This window comes from Panulirus ornatus, chromosome 3 (assembly GCF_036320965.1).
Source record: "Panulirus ornatus isolate Po-2019 chromosome 3, ASM3632096v1, whole genome shotgun sequence".
NCBI classification, from domain to species: Eukaryota; Metazoa; Arthropoda; class Malacostraca; order Decapoda; family Palinuridae; genus Panulirus; species Panulirus ornatus.
The window spans coordinates 29,570,233-29,590,818 of NC_092226.1; the positions used below are offsets into that span (position 1 = coordinate 29,570,233).

A 20,586-nucleotide genomic window follows, 5' to 3' on the forward strand; every position below is an offset into this window, starting at 1 on the left:
CTTGTCAAACAGCCAATCAGTGCAGGGAAGGCCAATATGCTACGAGTGGCGGGGAGGATGTAATAATAGCTTTGTGAATGATTACAGTGCTATTTTTGGACAGAATCTTTCACACTGGTCTTGGGCACCTTATAGATATGTATTTTTGCATGCATTTAACATGACTGTGGCAATATATGAGGGATCTTTTGCATCAACCTGTAAATCACCTCATACAACTAAATGACAGCTAAAGAATCAGTTACATCACTTATGAGATAACCAAATTCACTAAGCCAACTCTGGCAAATGTTCCAAGTGCTGCTCTTGGTTTGTTGACAACAAAGTCAGGGATATGACTGCATGACCAAAAACAAATCATGAATACAACTGCATGACCAACAGTTGTGTTGTTTGAATAAGATTTTGCCTACCTTCAATATACCAAGAGGTATACATGACAGATAAGCATACAAAATCATACATTACAAAGATCTGAGGATTCAATAATAGTGATTTACACAAGCTGCTAATCTTACTGACACTGCACAAGGTTTTCTGTCAACTAAGGTTTAGTGTTACTTACCCTTCTTTAAGTATAACTGGAGTATCATAAGCCTTCTGGCTTCCATTGGGAATTGAAGATATTATTTCCAAGAACTGCAAAAGGAAAAAAATGCTATACATATTTTTTTCAGATTTTGATATAAAGCTTATTACTTTTGTTAACATTCTATCCATTTTTGTGTCCTACTAGTAAACAGGGAGATATTTTTCCTCAGGAGAGAGGGTTTTAGTCTATACTATAAAAGGGATGTGACAAAGTCAGCAAATAGCAAAACAAAGTTTGTAAGGTACTGAAAAGATAATCCTACAGAAGCAGAGGAATGATGGTTTCTAACCAGCAAGTTATTCATCAATCAATCAAAATCTATCAAACTATTCCCCCATCTTCCTACAAGTTGACCATGTACAATTTCTAACATACCTCCAGGCATAGTTCCCAAAATACAACCACTCCATTACACTTTTTAACATTATTTTGGTCACTTGCACCTCCTTTATTTATCATCCTCACAGTACAGTTTTGTCCAATCACAATTTCATCCTATATACTGCATTTCTCAATGTTACACATTGTTTGCACTCTGATATCTATATACATTCTCCAAAACTGCAGGAAAATACTATTCCAGCCTTGTCCTTCTTAACCTATGAGAGGCATTCCACAGAACCCTCATGTCATCTGCACTGCAGCAAAGTTGTTGGAACTGGAGTGAAAATGGGAAGAAATCTTGTTTGGAAAATATGAGACATCTACAGTAAGGTCCATAGCCAGGTGGAAGTTTCCTCCAATTATGATCCAGGTTAAGTTCCAAGTTAAACCATTTAATAATGATATAACTCACTTATGTAAGTAGGAGAGATGGCCAGAGAGCGTTATTGGATTACATGTTAATTGACAGGCGTGCGAAAGAGAGACTTTTGGATGTTAATGTGCTGAGAGGTGCAACTGGAGGGATGTCTAATCATTATCTTGTGGAGGCTAAGGTGAAGATTTGTATGGGTTTTCAGAAAAGAAGAGTGAATGTTGGGGTGAAGAAGGTGGTGAGAGTAAGTGAGCTTGAGAAGGAGACCTGTGTGAGGAAGTACCAGGAGAGACTGTGTACAGAATGGAAAAAGGTGAGAACAATGGAAGTAAGGGGAGTGGGGGAGGAATGGGATGTATTTAGGGAGTCAGTGATGGATTGCGCAAAAGATGCTTGTGGCATGAGAAGAGTGGGAGGTGGGTTGATTAGAAAAGGTAGTGAGTGGTGGGATGAAGAGGTAAGAGTATTAGTGAAAGAGAAGAGAGAGGCATTTGGACGATTTTTGCAGGGAAAAAATGCAATTGAGTGGGAGATGTATAAAAGAAAGAGACAGGAGGTCAAGAGAAAGGTGCAAGAGGTGAAAAAATGGGCAAATGAGAGTTGGGGTGAGAGAGTGTCATTAAATTTTAGGGAGAATAAAAAGATGTTCTGGAAGGAGGTAAATAAAGTGCGTAAGACAAGGGAGCAAATGGGAACTTTAGTGAAGGGCGCAAATGGGGAGGTGATAACAAGTAGTGGTGATGTGAGAAGGAGATGGAGTGAGTATTTTGAAGGTTTGTTGAATGTGTCTGATGACAGAGTGGCAGATATAGGGTGTTTTGGTCGAGGTGGTGTGCAAAGTGAGAGGGTTAGGGAAAACGATTTGGTAAACAGAGAAGAGGTAGTGAAAGCTTTGCGGAAGATGAAAGCCGGCAAGGCAGCAGGTTTGGATGGTATTGCAGTGGAATTTATTAAAAAAGGGGGTGACTGTATTGTTGACTGGTTGGTAAGGTTATTTAATGTATGTATGACTCATGGTGAGGTGCCTGAGGATTGGAGGAATGCGTGGATAGTGCCACTGTACAAAGGAAAAGGGGATAAGAGTGAGTGCTCAAATTACAGAGGTATAAGTTTGTTGAGTATTCCTGGTAAATTGTATGGGAGGGTATTGATTGAGAGGGTGAAGGCATGTACAGAGCATCAGATTGGGGAAGAGCAGTGTGGTTTCAGAAGTGGTAGAGGATGTGTGGATCAGGTGTTTGCTTTGAAGAATGTATGTGAGAAATACTTAGAAAAGCAAATGGATTTGTATGTAGCATTTATGGATCTGGAGAAGGCATATGATAAGAGTTGATAGAGATGCTCTGTGGAAGGTATTAAGAATATATGGTGTGGGAGGCAAGTTGTTAGAAGCAGTGAAAAGTTTTTATCGAGGATGTAAGGCATGTGTACGTGTAGGAAGAGAGGAAAGTGATTGGTTCTCAGTGAATGTAGGTTTGCGGCAGGGGTGTGTGATGTCTCCATGGTTGTTTAATTTGTTTATGGATGGGGTTGTTCGGGAGGTAAAGGCAAGAGTTTTGGAAAGAGGGGCAAGTATGAAGTCTGTTGGGGATGAGAGAGCTTGGGAAGTGAGTCAGTTGTTGTTCGCTGATGATACAGCGCTGGTGGCTGATTCATGTGAGAAACTGCAGAAGCTGGTGACGGAGTTTGATAAAGTGTGTGGAAGAAGAAAGTTAAGAGTAAATGTGAATAAGAGCAAGGTTATCAGGTACAGTAGGGTTGAGGGTCAAGTAAATTGGGAGGTGAGTTTGAATGGAGAAAAACTGGAGGAAGTGAAGTGTTTTAGATATCTGGGAGTGGATCTGGCAGCGGATGGAACCATGGAAGCAGAAGTGGACCATAGGGTGGGGGAGGGGGCGAAAATTCTGGGAGCCTTGAAGAATGTGTGGAAGTCGAGAACATTATCTCGGAAAGCAAAAATGGGTATGTTTGAAGGAATAGTGGTTCCAACAATGTTGTATGGTTGCGAGGCGTGGGCTATGGATAGAGTTGTGCGCAGGAGGATGGATGTGCTGGAAATGAGATGTCTGAGGACAATGTGTGGTGTGAGGTGGTTTGATCGAGTAAGTAACGTAAGGGTGAGAGAGATGTGTGGAAATAAAAAGAGCGTGGTTGAGAGAGCAGAAGAGGGTGTTTTGAAATGGTTTGGGCACATGGAGAGAATGAGTGAGGAAAGGTTGACCAAGAGGATATATGTGTCGGAGGTGGAGGGAATGAGGAGAAGAGGGAGACCAAATTGGAGGTGGAAAGATGGAGTGAAAAAGATTTTGTGTGATCGGGGCCTGAACTTGCAGGAGGGTGAAAGGAGGGCAAGGAATAGAGTGAATTGGAGCAATGTGGTATACCGGGGTTGACGTGCTGTCAGTGGATTAAATCAAGACATGTGAAGCGTCTGGGGTAAACCATGGAAAGCTGTGTAGGTATGTATATTTGCGTGTGTGGACGTATGTATATACATGTGTATGGGGGGGGTTGGGCCATTTCTTTCGTCTGTTTCCTTGCGCTACCTCGCAAACGCGGGAGACAGCGACAAAGTATAAAAAAAAAAAAAAAAAAAAAAAAAAAAATAACTCAGCAATATCCATGTTAAAGTTGAGGGTCTTATGTCAACAGATTCTTTTGAAACAGAAATAACATAAAGTTTTATGAGCATCTGGTTTAGACTTTCCAAGTAGTGACTATGGTCAAAGGTATACTCATAGGACCTGGAGCACCCAGTGAAGTGCATAGGAATGGTGAAAATCTAATAGAGTTGTTTGCTGTAAAAGGACTGGTGATTGGGAACACCTGGCTTTAAAAGAGGATTATACATAAGTATACCTATGCAAGTAAGAAAGATGGTCAAAGGGCATTACTGGATCACATACTAATTGATAGGTGTGCAAAACAGAGACTCCTGGATGCACATGTGTTGAGAGGGGAGGCTGGTGGAGGAAAGGGTGAAGAATTTTAAAGCTTCTCAGAAAAAAAAGAAACGTGAGTGATAAAACAATCATGAAAGTAAGAGACCTATGTGAAGATACACCAGAAGAGATTGGGTGTAAAACGACAAAACGCATGAGTAAATGAAGCAGAGTGAGTAGGTGAAGAACAGGATATATTTGGGGAAGCATTTCTGGCATGTGCAAGAGAATTGTGTGGCATGCATAAGATGGAAGGGGAGTAGCTGAGAAGGGGTAGCGAGAGAAGGCATAATGAAATAAAACTGCTAGTATAAAAGACATGTATGGATGGTACTTACTAAAAGGGAGTGCAAACAAATGGAGGATGTATGTGAAAAAGCACCAGGAGGTCAAGGGGAAGATGCAGGGGTTGAAAAGGAGGTCAAATGAAAGTTGGGGTGAGTGATTATCAGTAAACTTCAGGGAGAATAAGATCTTTAGGAATGGGGTAAACAGTATAAGAAACACAGGAAAACACATGGGAACATCAGTGAAAGTGCAAATGGAGAAGTGGTGACAGGTAGCAATAAGGTGAGAAGGAAATGGAATGAATATTTTGAAGGACTGTTGAATGAGTTTGAAGACAGGGAGGTAGTTGTAGGTTGTTTGGGTGAGGGAGGTACACAAAATGAGAGAATTCTGGAAAGTGGTTTGGGGGTAGTTGCAGAGTGTTTGGGTGAGGGAGGTGCACAAAATGAGAGAATTCTGGAAAGTGGTTTGGTGAAGGGAAAAGAGGTGGAGCAAGCCTTGTGTGAGATGTAATGTGGTAAGGCAGCTGTAGTGGATGGTAATGAGAGTGAAATTCTCAAGAAAAGGGCATTGTTGGTTGGTTACTTAGGATTTTCAATGTATGTATGGATCATGGTAAGGTACCTAAGGATTGGCAAAATGCATGTACAGAAAAACAGAAGACTTAATATGTGGAATTTACAGATCTGGATTAAGTATATGATAAGGTAGATAGAGATGCCTTATGGAAGATCTTATGAATTTATGAAGTGGGAGGAAAGCTACTTGAAGCAGAGAAGTTTTTATCAAGAATAGAAGGCATTTGTACAAGTAAGAAGAGAGAAGAGTGACTGGTTGCAGGTGAAGGTGGTCTGCATCAGAGTTGTTTGATTTGTATTGGATAAGGTAGCGATGGAGGTAAATGCATGGGTCTCAGAGAGAGGGACAAGCATGCAGTCTATAGGAGGTGGCAGGGGGCCTGGAAAGTGAGCAAGTTATTATTTGTTGATGACTCAGCACCAGTGGGAGATTTGAGTGAGAAACTGCAGAAGTTAAAGGCTGAGTCTGGAAGTGTGTGGTAGATGAGAACAAATGTGAATAAAAGCGATGTCATTAGGTTTAGAAGGACAGAGGAACATGTTAACTGGCGCATGAGTTTGAGTGGAGAAAACTTCGAAGTGAAGTGTTTTTGATAACTGAGAGTGGATAGGGATGTGAATTGAGCCATGAAAGTGTGTCTCAGGGTGGGTGGGTGAAGGTTCTTGGAGTACTGAGGAATGTGTGGAAAGAAAGGTCACTATCTCAGTGGGCCAATATGGATAAGTTTGAAGGTATAGTAGTTCTAACAATGTTGTATGAATGTGAGGCATAGGCTATGAGGATGTGAGAGGGAATGTGGAAGTGTTGAAAATGAAATGTCTGAGAACAGTAATGTGGTGTGAGGTGGCTTGATCAAGTAATAAAAGGGTAAGGGACAGGTGTAGTAATAAGAAATGTAGTTTGAAAGAGCTGAAGCTGTGCTGAAATGGTTTGGACATAAAATAACGAGCAAAGAGAGGTTGAAAAAGAGGATATATGAGTCAGAAGTTGGGGTGAGAGAAAGAGACCAAACTGGAGATGGAAGGATGGAGTGAAAAATATTTTGAGTGGTCATGGCCTGAATATGTGGATGGGTGAAAGGCATGGATGGAATCAAGTGAATTAAAATGATGTGGTATACTGGGGGTGAGGTAATGTCAATGGACTGAAATATGGTATACAAAGTGGCCAGGGAAAACCACATGTCTGTTGGGTTTGATTGTGGACTGGGGGATGTAGTTTTTGTGCACAGCAAGAAGTGAGAGTATACAGCCATTCTTTGTCTGTCCCTTGCACTAATAAGGAAAATGACAAACAAGTATGAACAAAATTTTGGTTAACTATAATTCATTCCACTCATAAGAGAGTGGTTTCAGTCTAAAACATAAAAGGGATGTACTAGATTCAGCATGTATCAAAACAAACTCAAAGGAAAGTTTGTGAGGTGCTGATAAGCTGATCCTACAAAAGCAGAGTAATGCCAATTTTGATCTAAAAAGTTACTTATAAGTCAATCAAAATCTGATAAAGAATTCCCTATCTACTTGCAAATGGACCATGTATAATTTCTATAATATCTCCAGGTGTCATCCCAGAGGACTGGGGAGAAAGAATACTTTCAATGCTTTCCTTACATGTCTTAGAAGCAACTAAAGGGGACAGGAGCGGGGTGCTAGAAACCCTCCCCTCCTTGTATTCTAATTTTCTAAAAGGGGAAACATAAGAAGGAGTCACGCGGGGAGTGCTCATCCTCCTCGAAGGCTCAGATTGGAGTGTCTAAATGTGTGCGGATGTAACCAACATGAGAAAAAAGGAGAGATAGGTAGTATGTTTGAGGGAAGGAACCTGGATGTTTGGGCTCTGAGTGAAACGAAGCTAAAGGGTAAAGGGGAAGAGTGGTTTGGGAATGTCTTGGAAATAAAGTCAGGGGTTGGTGAGAGGACAAGAGCAAGGGAAGGAGTAGCAGTACTCCTGAAACAGGAGTTGTGGGAGTATGTGATAGAGTGTAAGAAAGTACACTCTAGATTGATATGGGTAAAACTGAAAGTGGATGGAGAGAGATGGGTGATTATTGGTGCATATGCACCTGGGCATGAGAAGAAAGATCATGAGAGGCAAGTGTTTTGGAGCAGCTGAGTGAGTGTGTTAGTAGTTTTGATGCACGAGACCGGGTTATAGTGATGGGTGATTTGAATGCAAAGGTCAGTAATGTGGCAGTTGAGGGAATAATTGGTGTACATGGGGTGTTTAGTGTTGTAAACGGAAATGGTGAACGCTTGTAGATTTATGTGCTGAAAAAGGACTGGTGATTGGGAATACCTGGTTTAAAAAGAGAGATATACAAAAGTATACGTATGTAAGTAGGAGAGATGGCCAAAGCGTGTTATTGGATTATGTGTTAATTGATAGGCACACGAAAGAGAGACTTTTGGATGTTAATGTGCTGAGAGGTGCAACTGGAGGGATGTCTGATCATTATCTTGTGGAGGCGAAGGTAAAAATTTGTAGAGGTTTTCAGAAAAGAAGAAAGAATGTTGGGGTGAAGAGAGTGGTGAGAGTAAGTGAGTTTGGGAAGGAGACTTGTGTAAGGAAGTACCAAGAGAGACTGGGTGCAGAATGGAAAAAGGTGAGAGCAAAGAACGAAATGGGAGTGGGGGAGGAATGGGATGTATTTAGGGAAGCGGTGATGGCTTGCACAAAAGATGCTTGTGGCATGAGAAGTGTGGGAGGTGGGCAGATTAGAAAGGGTAGTGAGTGGTGGGATGAAGAAGTAAGATTATTAGTGAAAGAGAAGAGAGAGGCATTTGGACGAGTTGCAGAGAAATAGTGCAAATGACTGGGAGATGTATAAAAGAAAGAGGCAGGAAGTGAAGAGAAAGGTGCAAGAGGTGAAACAGAGGGCAAATGAAAGTTGGGGTGAGAGAGTATCATTAAATTTTAGGAGAATAAAAAGATGCCCTGGAAGGAGGTAAATAAAGTGCATAAGACAAGAGAACAAATGGGAACACCGGTGAAGGGGGCTAATGGGGAGCTGATAACAAGTAGCAGTGATGTCAGAAGGAGATGAAGTGAGTAATTTGAAGGTTTGTTGAATGTGAATGATGATGATAGAGTGGCAGATATAGGGTGTTTTGGTCGAGGTGGTGTGCAAAGTCAGAGGGTTAGGGAGAATGATTTGGTAAACAGAGAAGAGGTAGTAAAAGCTTTGCGGAAGATGAAAGCTGGCAAGGCAGCAGGTTTGGATGGTAATGCAGTGGAATTTAGTAAAAAAAAGGGGGTGACTGTGTTGTTGACTGTTGGGAACGATATCTAATGTATGTATGACTCATAGTGAGGTGCCTGAGGATTGGCGGAATGCATGCATAGTGCCATTGTACAAAGGTAAAGGGGATAAAGGTGAGCGCTCAAACTACAAAGGTATAAGTTTGTTGAGTATTCCTGGGAAATTATATGGGAGGGTATTGATTGGGAGGGTGAAGGCATGTACAGAGCATCAGATTGGGGAAGAGCAGTGTGGTTTCAGAAGTGGTAGAGGATGTGTGGATCAGGTGTTTGCTTTGAAGAATGTGTGTGAGAAATACTTAGAAGCAGTGAAAAGTTTTTATCGAGGATGTAAGGCATGTGAACGAGTAGGAAGAGAGGAAAGTGATTGTTTCTCACTGAATGTAGGGTTGTGGCATGGGTGTGTGATGTCTCCATGGTTGTTTAATTTGTTTATGGATGGGGTTGTTAGGGAGGTGAATGAAAGAGTTTTGGAGAGAGGGTCAAGTATGCAGTCTGTTGTGGATGAGAGAGCTTGGGAAGTGAGTCAGTTGTTGTTCGTTGATGATACAGCGCTAGTGGTTGATTCGGGTGAGAAACTGCAAAGTTGGTGACAGAGTTTGGTAAAGTTGTGAAAGAAGAAAGCTGAGAGTAAATGTGAATAAGAGCAAGGTACTTAGGTACAGTAGGGTTGAGGGACAAGTCAACTTGTAGGTAAGTTTAAATGGAGAAAAACTTGAGGAAGTGAAGTGTTTTAGATATCTGGGAGTGAATTTGGCAGCAGATGGAACCATGGAAGCGGAAGTGAGTCACAGGGTGGGGGAGGGGGCAAAGTTCTGGGAGCATTAAAAAATGTGTGGAAGACAAGGACATTATCTCGGAAAGCAAAAATGGGTATGTTTGAAGGAATAGGGGTTCCAACAATGTTATATGGTTGCAAAGCGTGGGCTATAGATAGAGTTGTGCAGAGGAGGGTGGATGTGTTGGAAATGAGATGTTTGAGGACAATATGTGGTGTGAGGTGGTTTGGTCAAGCAAGTAAGGAAAAGGTAAGAGAGAGAGTGTGGTAATAAAAAGAGTGGTAAGAGAGAGAGTGTGGTAATAAAAAGAGTGTGGTTGAGAGAGCAGAAGAGCGTGCTTTGAAATGGTTTGGTCACATGAAGAGAATGAGTGAGGAAAGATTGACAAAGAGGATATATGTGTCAGAGGTGGAGGGAACGAGGAGAAGTGGGAGACCAAATTGGAGGTGGAAAGATGGAGTGAAAAAGATTTTGAGTGATCGAGGCCTGAACATACAGTGGGGTGAAAGGCATGCAAGGAATTCAGTGAATTGGAACGATGTAGTATACCGGGGTTGACATGCTGTCAATGGATTGAACCAGGGCATGTGAAGCGTCTGGGGTAAACCATGGAAAGTTTTGAGGGGTCTGGATGTAGAAAGGGAGCTGTGGTTTCGGTGCATTATACATGACAGCTAGAGACTGAGTGTGAACGAATGTGGCCTTTGTTGTCTTTTCCTAGCGCTACCTCATGCGTATGCGTGGGGAGGGGGTTGTCATTTCATGTGTGGCGGGGTGGCAACGGGAATGAATAAAGGCAGACAGTATGAATTATGTACATGTGTATGTATGTATATGGCTGTGTATGTATATATATGTATATGTTGGATTGTATAGGTATGCATATGTGCATGTGTGGATGTGTATGTATATACATGTGTATGTGGGTGGGTTGGGCCATTTTTTCGTCTGTTTCCTTGCGCTACCTCACTAATGTGTGAAACAGCGACAAAGTATAATTATAATAATTTATTTATTCTTATTTTGCTTTGTCGCTGTCTCCCGCGTTAGCGAGGTAGCACAAGGAAACAGATGAAAGAATGGCCCAACCCACCCACATACACATGTATATACATACACATCCACACACGCAAATATACATACCTATACATCTCAATGTACACATATATATACACAAACAGACATATACATATATACACATGTACATAATTCATAGTCTGCCTTTATCTATTTCCATCGCCACCTCGCCACACATGGAATAACAACCCCCTTCCCCCTCATGTGTGTGAGGTAGCGTTAGGAAACGACAACAAAGGCCCCATCCGCTCACATTCAGTCTCTAGCTGTCATGTAATAATGCACCGAAACCACAGCTTCCTTTCCACATCCAGGCCCCACACAACTTTCCATGGTTTACCCCAGACACTTCACATGCCCTGGTTCAATCCATTGACAGCACGTCGACTCCGGTATACCACATCATTCCAATTCACTCTATTCCTTGCACGCCTTTCACCATCCTGCATGTTCAGGCCCCGATCACTCACAATCTTTTTCACTCCATCTTTCCACCTCCAATTTGGTCTCCCACTTCTCTTCGTTCCCTCCACCTCTGACACATATATCCTCTTGGTCAATCTTTCCTCACTCATTCTCTCCATGTGACCAAACCATTTCAAAACACCCTCTTCTGCTCTCTCAACCACACTCTTTTTATTTCCACACATCTCTCTTATCCTTACATTACTTACTCAATCAAACCACCTCACACCACATACTGTCCTCAAACATCTCATTTCCAGCACATCCACCCTCCTACGCACAACTCTATCCATAGCCCACACCTCGCAACCATACAACATTGTTGGAACCACTATTCCTTCAAACATACTCATTTTAGCTTTCGGAGATAATGTTCTCGACTTCCAAACATTCTTCAAGGCTCCCAGAATTTTCACCCCCTCCCCCACCCTATGATTCACTTCCGCTTCCACGGTTCCATCTGCTGCCAGATCCACTCCCAGATATCTAAAACACTTTACTTCCTCCAGTTTTTCTCCATTCAAACTTACCTCCCAAGTGACTTGACCCTCAACCCTATTGTTCTTATTCACATTTACTCTTGACTTTCTTCTTTAACACACTTTACCAAACTCAGTCACCAGCTTCTGCAGTTTCTCACATGAATCAGCCACCAGTGCTGTATCATCAGCGAACAACAACTGACTCACTTCCCAAGCTCTCTCATCCACAACAGACTGCATACTTGCCCCTCTTTCCAAAACTCCTACATTCACCTCCCTAAGAACCCTATCCATAAACAAATTAAACAACCATGGAGACATCACACACCCCTGCCGCAAACCTACATTCACTTAGAAACCAATCACTTTCCTCCCTTCCTACATGTACACATGCCTTACATCCTCGATAAAAACTTTTCACTGCTTCTAACAACTTGCCTCCCACACCATATATTCTTAATACCTTCCATAGAGCATCTCTATCAACTCTATCATATGCCTTCTCCAGATCCATAAATGCTACATACAAATCCATTTGCTTTTCTAAGTATTTCTCACATACATTCTTCAAAGCAAACACCTGATCCACACATCCTCTACCACTTCTGAAACCACACTGCTCTTCCCCAATCTGATGCTCTGTACATGCCTTCACCCTCTCGTACATACCCTCCCACAGAATTTACCAGGAATACTCAACAAACTTATACCTCTGTAACTTGAGCACTCACTCTTATCCCCTTTGCCTTTATACAATGGCACTATGCAAGCATTCCGCCAATCCTCAGGCACCCCACCATGAATCATACATACATTAAATAACCGTACCAACCAGTCAACAATACAGTCACCCCCTTTTTTAATAGATTGCACTGCAATTCCATCCAAACCTGCTGCTTTTTTTTTGCCGGCTTCATCTTCCGGAAAGCTTTTACTACCTCTTCTCTGTTTACCAAATCATTTTCCCTAACCCTCTCACTTCGTACACCACCTCGACCAAAACACCCTATATCTGCCACTCTATCATCAAACACATTCAACAAACCTTCAAAATACTCACTCCATCTCCTCACATCACCATCACTTGTTATCACTGTATTTACCTCCTTCCAAAACATCTTTTTATTCTCCCTAAAATTTAATGATACTCTCTCACCCCAACTCTCATTTGCCCTCTTGCACCTTTCTCTTGACCTCCTGCCTCTTTCCTTTATACATCTCCCACTCATTTGCATTTTTTCTATGCAAAAATCATCCAAATGCCTCTCTCTTCTCTTTCACTAATAATCTTACTTCTTCATCCCATCACTCACTACCCTTTCTAATCAACCCAACTCCCACGCTTCTCATGCCACAAACATCTTTTGTGCAAGCCATCACTGATTCCCTAAATACATCCCATTCCTCCCCCACTCCCCTTACCTCCTTTGTTCTCACCTTTTTCCATTCTAGACTCAGTCTCTCCTGGTACTTCCTCACACAAGTCTCCTTCTCAAGCTCTCTTACTCTTACCACTCTCTTCACCCCAACATTCTCTCTTCTTTTCTGAAAACCCCTACAAATCTTCACCATCGCCTCCACAAGATAATGATCAGACATCCCTCCAGTTGCACCTCTCAGCACATTAACATCCAAAAGTCTCTCTTTCGCGCGCCTATCAATTAACATGTAATAACGCTCTCTGGCCATCTCTCCTACTTACATACGTATACTTAATGTATATCTCGCTTTTTAAACCAGGTATTCCCAATCACCAGTCCTTTTTCAGCACAAAAAACTACAAGCTCTTCACCATTTCCATTTACAACACTGAACACCCCATGTATACCAATTATTCCCTCAACTGCCCCATTACTCACCTTTGCATTCAAATCACCCATCACTATAACCCGGTCTTGGGCATCAAAACCACTAACACACTCATTCAGCTGCTCCCAAAACACTTGCCTCTTACGATCTTTCTTCTCATGCCCAGGTGCATATGCACCAATAATCACCCATCTCTCTCCATCAACTTTCTGTTTTACCCATATCAATCTAGAATTTACTTTCTTGCACTCTATCACATACTCCCACAACTCCTGTTTCAGGTGTACTTCGTGAAATACAACCACTCCTAGTCAACATTATTTTGTTCATTTGCACTTCCTTAATTCATCTTAATTAAAATACAGTTTTACCCAGTCACAATTTCATTCTATGTACAACAAATACATCACTCTCTGAATGTTATACATTATGTTTGTTGACTGATATCTAAATACCCTCATCAAAACAGCAGGAAAACACCTATCTTAACCTTGTCCTTAACCTATCACGGGTGCTCTAATGAACACCCATGTCACCTGTACTGATGCAAAGTTATTGGCAGTGGAATGGAAATGGGTGGATATACTGTTTAGAAAACAGAAAAACATCTGCATTAAGTTTCACTGATCTGTGGAATTTCCCTAAAGTTATGATCCAAGTTAAATTCTAGGCTAAACTGCTTTTTTATAATTGCATAACTCAAGCAATATCCATGCTAAAGTTGCCACAAAAAACTTTGTCCACCTTCCCATACATTCTCAAAGGTGATGTCACATTACAATTTAGTAATTTGTCATCTCTCTTTTGGCCAGGGAACTGGCAAGGTTCTAGAGTATTCTAGGTCCATGTTTTGGGTCCATAGGGACTTGGTCTCCTGAATGAGGTGAGGCAGAAAGTAGCTGCCTGATTATGCATTTTGAGCACCCAGGTAAGATCCAAACACCTTGGAGCAAAATTCCCAAAATGAAGTGGCAGAAAAAATGAAGACAGCCTAAGGCACACTGGGGCAGAAGGCTGATGCTCAAATGATTACACTGCAGCATTTTCTCCCCTACTCAGCTTTTTTTCATTTTCTTTCTTATAGTTTATACAAATCCTCTCTTAGTTCAAACCTGTACAGCATCTTGGGAATGAAAAGCAGTAACCTGGTTATATTCAACAATATTAAAATGCAATTTCTAACTACCTCTTTTTCTAAACATCCCTTGTCCCTTTCTATTCACTTTCAAAGTACCACAATTCATCACTGAAATAACATATACATGCCAGGTATCCCCATATCCTCCTTTTCATACTGGAAATCCCACATAACCAACATGACATAAACTGCATCTCAAAAGCTGGGGATGTTGCACAGGACCTGTATTCATTTTTCTTGAGAACATTTTTCATATTTACAGTATGTAGTACTGGTCACATTCTTGGGGTAGCTCTTTCTCCATCTCTCCAATATTAGCAAGAGTGGAATCAAAAGCCTTCTGACTCATTGAGTCTCCTGACACCACCTCTCTCAAACCATCTCTTCCTGTCTGCTTTCCTTTCTATGTTGAAGATGCCAGTCACAAAAAAAGTCCACATCATGGTAGAGCCTCAAATGAAATATAGAGGTTACTGAGAGGGAGAAAAAAGAAACAAGGGAAAGTATGTATAACTCTGAAAGGAAGTGAAAAACCTGTCTTTTAAAATAAGTCATGTCATAGTTATTGAGAAATATATGAAAGGGTAGAGAGTTCCAAAGCTTTGAGGGGCCCACCCTTCAGTTGCCAATGGCCATTTCATAATCATATGATGCAGTAGCTTGCTGAATATTGTGCGGTCAAGTTAATGGTAGGGCATACAAAGAGCCAAGTCTCGGAAGCAAAAACCATAGTAATACCTACAGGAGAGGGAAAGTGAACCAATACTGCAGTGTAGGGTGAGTGGGTCAAGTTTTGAAGGTACTCTAGAAGAGTTAATAAGTCGGGCTGCTTTCAACTCCTCATCTCTGTCAAGTAAGGATGAATACCAAAAGCCACCCATGATGTGAGAGAAGTATTCCGTCATATGAGCAAAGCAACAGTTCAGAAGAAAAGAAATTTTGATATCTGAATAGGATTCCCAGTTTCTTAAGAGGTAGACTTGGCTATTTCTGTTAAGTGAAGCTTCCAAGATAGGGTGGATGTTACAGAAATATCAAGAATGTTTACCAAGTCAAGATTTCGAATTACAGATCCATCAAAGGAAAAAGGAAAGCTGTGAAGAATTTTTGATAGAGAGATGTGCAGAAACTGGGTCTTGGAGGTACTCTACTTAACAGATGTTGTCTATCCCTCTGGGATATCCTGTCTAAGTCTGAGTTTATTAAGAGAGTTGATATGAAAAGATGCAGATCAAATGAGAGGAGAGAGAGCAGCTTTGAAGTGTAGTAGACAGGACAGAACCTAAGGAGCATAACTGTTGATGAAGAAAGGGGGAGAAGGTGAACCATCAACAACCACAGAGACAGACTGGCTTGAGAGGAAGAAGCCAAAAGAGAGGAGCTTAAAGATGAGACCCCAATGCCACACTGTCAAAGGTTTTGGATATATCAAGCACAACTACACAGAGTTCCAGGGATAATTACCAGACATCAATAAATAGGAAGGGATATCATCAATGGATCTCACCTTACAGAAGTCACATTGGTGATCAAAAAGAAAATTGAAACTGTGAGATTCAAGATGTGTGAGGATATGGGAGCTGAGGAGGGATTCAAAGACTCCAGAAAAAGTATAAGTCAAAGTAAAAGGACAATAGTTAGTGATTTTAGAATGGTCATCCTTCTTTGTGATAGGCTTTACCACTACATGCTTCCAAAGAAAAGGAAAGTTCTGGCATTTAAACAGAAATGGAACAGACAAGCAAGCATAAGTGCAGATTCAGAGGGACACTCTTTCTGTACATGGGGATGGATTCCATCAGGTCCATAAGCCTTGTCTGATTCCAGATAAAGAAGCACTTTTCAGACAGTCTGAAAAAAGATTACAGAGAAGGGTATAGGTTTACTGAGAAGAGTACCAGGGGGTGCTTTGTCAATGGGAGAGATAGCTATTAAACCATCAAAATGGAAAAGTGAAGGGAAGGTAAAAAGGCAGGTGTTAAAGATAGGATGTTATTGCACCTTCTTTGGAAAAAAAAAAATGAACGCTTTCCTCATGGATAACGCACTCGCAATATTATGGGCAATGATAAATGCTGAATGGGAGTTGGAGCAAGGAGACTCCTTCCAAGCCTGATATGCCTGATCCCTTGCCTAAATGGGCTCAGAACAGATATGGCAGTATCATGGATTGGAAGAAGTGGCAGTCTTGGGTCAAGAGGAGATACAAGTTTTCATTCCTGCAATATCTGGCAGAAATTGAAGCATTTCCACATGAGAGACAGTAATCTATTCAAGGAAAGTCAAAAAAGAATGTTTCTTAATTATTCCAGTCATATTTATGGTTAGAGGGGCTGCTGAAGGGGGAAGTGCCATTTAAATAGATATATTTACAAGACTGTGGTCAGATAAGCCAACTGTGGGTGATATTGTGTAGCTAAAGTGAGAAGGATTAGAAGTGAAAAACAGATCCAGAGTATTAGAAGAGTGGTCATGGTAGTCAGGGATATGAGTGAGGTGGATGATAATTTACTCTAAAACATTGAGAATGGAGAACATGAGGGCTAAAATCCACCCACAATTTGTATGGAAGGAGTTAAACCATTCCCAATGGTGAATACTGAAATATCTCAGGAAAAGGATCTCCACATGTCACAGTCTCATGACGGGAATTTAGATTTTCAAAAAGAAAGCTATAAATAGAGTAGAATAAGGAGAGCAGTGGGCAAAACAAAAGAAAACAGTGGTTGTTGGGAGACAGACCATCAAAGTTTGGGGACTCAAAGTTCTCAAGGTATAACATAGGTATAATGTTACAGTAAGCAAAGTCACCATCTTTGAACCAAAATCATGACTGGAAATTATTATTGGAAGTGAGAAGGGGGATTATGGCTTGTTTGATTAGACCTTTCACATGTCTTTAAACTGTTATATTGCATTACAATAGTTGTGTTTTGCCTGATTCTCAGGCTTGTAGAGTTTCTTTCTGTGCCATGTAGCTCTAGCAATATTATGGTAGTACCATTCCGGCTTCTTGTTGGTTTTACTGTTTCTGTTGCGCATGGAACTTTATATGGTCAAACTAGGGAGAAATAATGTGGTTTAAGTAATGGCAGAGGAAATGTTGATCAGGTGTTCACTTTGAAGACTGTATCTAAGAAATAACTGGAGAGAAACAAGTTTGTATGTGGCATTTATGAACTTGTAGAGAGGAGTTGATTGGGGTGATAGGGATGCCTTGTGGAATGTCTTATGAATATGTGGTGTGGGAGGAAAACTACTAGAAGCAGTGAGTTTCTATCAAGAGCAGAAGGCATGTATACAAATAAGAAAAGACAAGAGTAAGTGGTTTCAGGTGAAGGTTGGTCTGTGCCAAAGGTTCTGTGATGTCACCATGGATGCTTGTTTATGAATGGGATGAATGTAAAGGTCTTGGAGAGAGAGGAAATTATGCAGTCTGCAAGGGGTGAGGGAAATTATGCAGTCTATAAGGAATGAGGGACATCATGCAGTCTGTAAGGGGTGCGAGGGCCTGGAAAGTCAGTCAACTGTTGTTTACTGATGGCACAACACTGGTGTCTGATTTGAGTGAGAAACCACAGGTGGTGGTGACTGAGTTTAGGAGAATGTGTGAAAAGAGGAAGCTGTGAATTAATGTGAATAACAGTAAGGTTATCAGAAGAAGCAGGCAGAGTGAGAAGCAGGCAGAGTGACATCATAGCTGGGGTGTGAGTTTAAATGGAGGAAATATGGAAGCAGTTAAGTCTTTCAGTTACCTGGGAGTGAACACAGTAGAAAATGAAACTAGGGAAGTGGAAGTAAGTCATATGGTAGGCTTGGGGGCAATGGTTTTGGGAGCACTAAAAATTGTGCTGAGGGGTCATCAACTGGGAGAGATATAGAGGAGGATGTACGGAAGGGTGAATGAGTTGTAAAGTAAATATCCATAAATATAGGGTGTGAATTTATTTGAGTATGCAATAACAAAGGCAATGAGAAATGTGGTAATAAGTGGGTAGTTGAAAGGGCTCAAGAGGGTGTTTTATCAGTTGTATTTGTTGAGGATGGGGGAGTCTATGGGTAGAGGTGACTGAAGTAAGAGGCAAGGGTCAGCTTTTTGTTTCTATTCGAGGGTAAGTGATTAGCTATAGAGTGATTTGGTTGGGAGGGGTCTAGTGCTGTTGTATATCAATGAACACATTTAACAACCCTTCACAATATTTAGTCCATCTCTGCTTCATCTTATTCCACCCTACCTGGAGAGAAAACACAAAGAGCATAACTTACCGTGCGCATCCCTTCAACATGCTTATCTGTGACGCAATGGGCAAAGACTTCCCGCATGTATACCTCTCTGAAGTTCTGGTGAGATGTCCTAGAGCTGACAAGGTTCCCAACGCTCTGAACTGTTTTACTTAGTAAAGTAAGTGTCCGATGTGTGGATGGATCCTGAAATATATGTCAATACTAACAATGAAGTATGATATAAAAACATTATCTGAGCTATTAGCGTTGCATTCGACTGACCATTCCCTTAAATGTTTTGAAGTATACATCTTTACAGCAAATTCATCTGTGCCAGAATCTGTCATCATGATAAAACTTCATTACTACTATTCTAAATAAACATCAAACCTTCTTTCTAGACAATTTCAACTACTTTTCTCCAATACAATTCTAATCGTAAATTTCAAATTTCTACGTCTTAACAATCATCCACATTTCACCTCAACTTACATGGGAAAACAGGTACATGTAATTCACTTAGAAGAAAAATCATTATCATAAACAAATTCTCAGATATGGAAAATTTCAAACTTAAGAAATAACTCACAGCATTACCACAACAAAATGAAAAAGAAAAAAATTTCAACTCATTCAACAAAGGTGATGAGCCATAAAACTTTTAGTCTGGGGAAGGAAAGTGTTTCCAAGTGGGTGTATGATTTATTTCTGTTTATGCTGCATCATGTACATGCACCTTCACTTCAAAGTATAAATCAAGCTTTTGTGCTCCATCATTTACATATATACTGAGAGTCTCCAACTAATGAAAATCTGACCCATGAACACCCATACCTAAGAATGAGCTCAATAAAACATTATTTAAATCCCAGTTAAATATACAGTTAATTACTCATACTTACAAACTGCAAAACAATATAAATGTGCATGCTTAGTAATAAGTTGCTTAATTTGAATTTTCATTGACTATATCCATTTCAGAATAATAATCTTAACACATTATAACAAAAACAAACAGATATCTTCTCTCATGTGAAGTGTCCTCATCTCTATATTTTCTATTCATATCATATATTTTACTTTGATGCTGTCTCCCACATTAGCGAGGTAGCGAAAGGAAACAGATAATGTATATACATAAACGCCCACACACGCACATATAAATACCTATACATTTCAATGTATACTTACATATACATACACAGACATATACACATATATACACATGTACATATTCATGCATGCTGCCTTCATCCACATGAAATGATCTCCCCTCCCCTAGCGTGCGCATGAGGTAGCACTAGGAAAAGACAACAAAGGCCACATTCGTTTACACTCAGTCTCTAGCTGTCATGTGTAATGCACCGAAACCACAGCTCCCTTTCCATATCCAGGCCCCACAAAACTTCCATGGTTTACCCCAAACGCTTCACATGCGCTGATTCAATCCATTGACAGCATGTCGACCCCAGTATACCAAATCATTCCAATTCACTCTATTCCTTGCAATCCTTTCACCCTCCAGTATGTTCAGGCCCCGATCACTCAAAATCTTTTTCACTCCATCCTTCCACCTCCAAATAATCAACAAACTTAGAAAATAATCTAACCAATGAACAAGGTCAAGGAACATAGCGAGGTCATAAGTTGGGGAGGAATGAGATGTATTTAGGGAAGCAGTGATGGCTTGCGCAAAAGATGCTTATGGCATGAGAAGCGTGGGAGGTGGGTTGATTAGAAAGGGTAGTAAGTGGTGGGATGAAGAAGTAAGATTATTAGTGAAAGAGAAGAGAGAGGCATTTGGACGATTTTTGCAGGGATAAAATGCAAATGAGTGGGAGATGTACAAAAGAAAGAGGCAGGAGGTCAAGAGAAAGGTGCAAGAGGTGAAAAAGAGGGCAAATGAGAGTTGGGGTGAGAGAGTATCATTAAATTTTAGGGAGAATAAAAAGATGTTTCGGAAGGAGGTAAATAAAGTGCGTAAGACAAGGGAGCAAATGGGAACTTCAGAGTCGAACAAAGTTGTTGAGATAAAATACTCGAATGGGTCAGGGCGCTTTTCTGACCCTAATATTGACACAAGCACGGACCTGTAATGTTTCAGGTCAACCTGGGAGCCAAACAAAGTTGTTGAGATAAAATACTCAAATGGGTTGGGGTACTTTTCTGAACCTAAAATTGACACAGGTACGG

At 40.9% G+C, this 20,586-nt stretch overlaps 1 protein-coding gene across 1 annotated transcript in view; it reads right to left on the minus strand.

The window, feature by feature from the left end:
* The window catches only part of LOC139761823 (ras GTPase-activating protein 3-like), a 165,459-nt gene extending 146,499 nt beyond the window's left edge, over positions 1-18,960 (minus strand). Inside the window, exons 1-2 of the mRNA XM_071686327.1 lie at positions 18,436-18,960; positions 566-639 (exon numbers count right to left, since the gene is read on the minus strand). Of these exons, the coding sequence (XP_071542428.1) occupies positions 566-639; positions 18,436-18,492 (131 nt within the window). The 5' untranslated portion in view covers positions 18,493-18,960. The remainder of the gene's footprint in view (positions 1-565; positions 640-18,435) is intronic.
* Between the last annotated feature and the right edge of the window lie 1,626 nt (positions 18,961-20,586).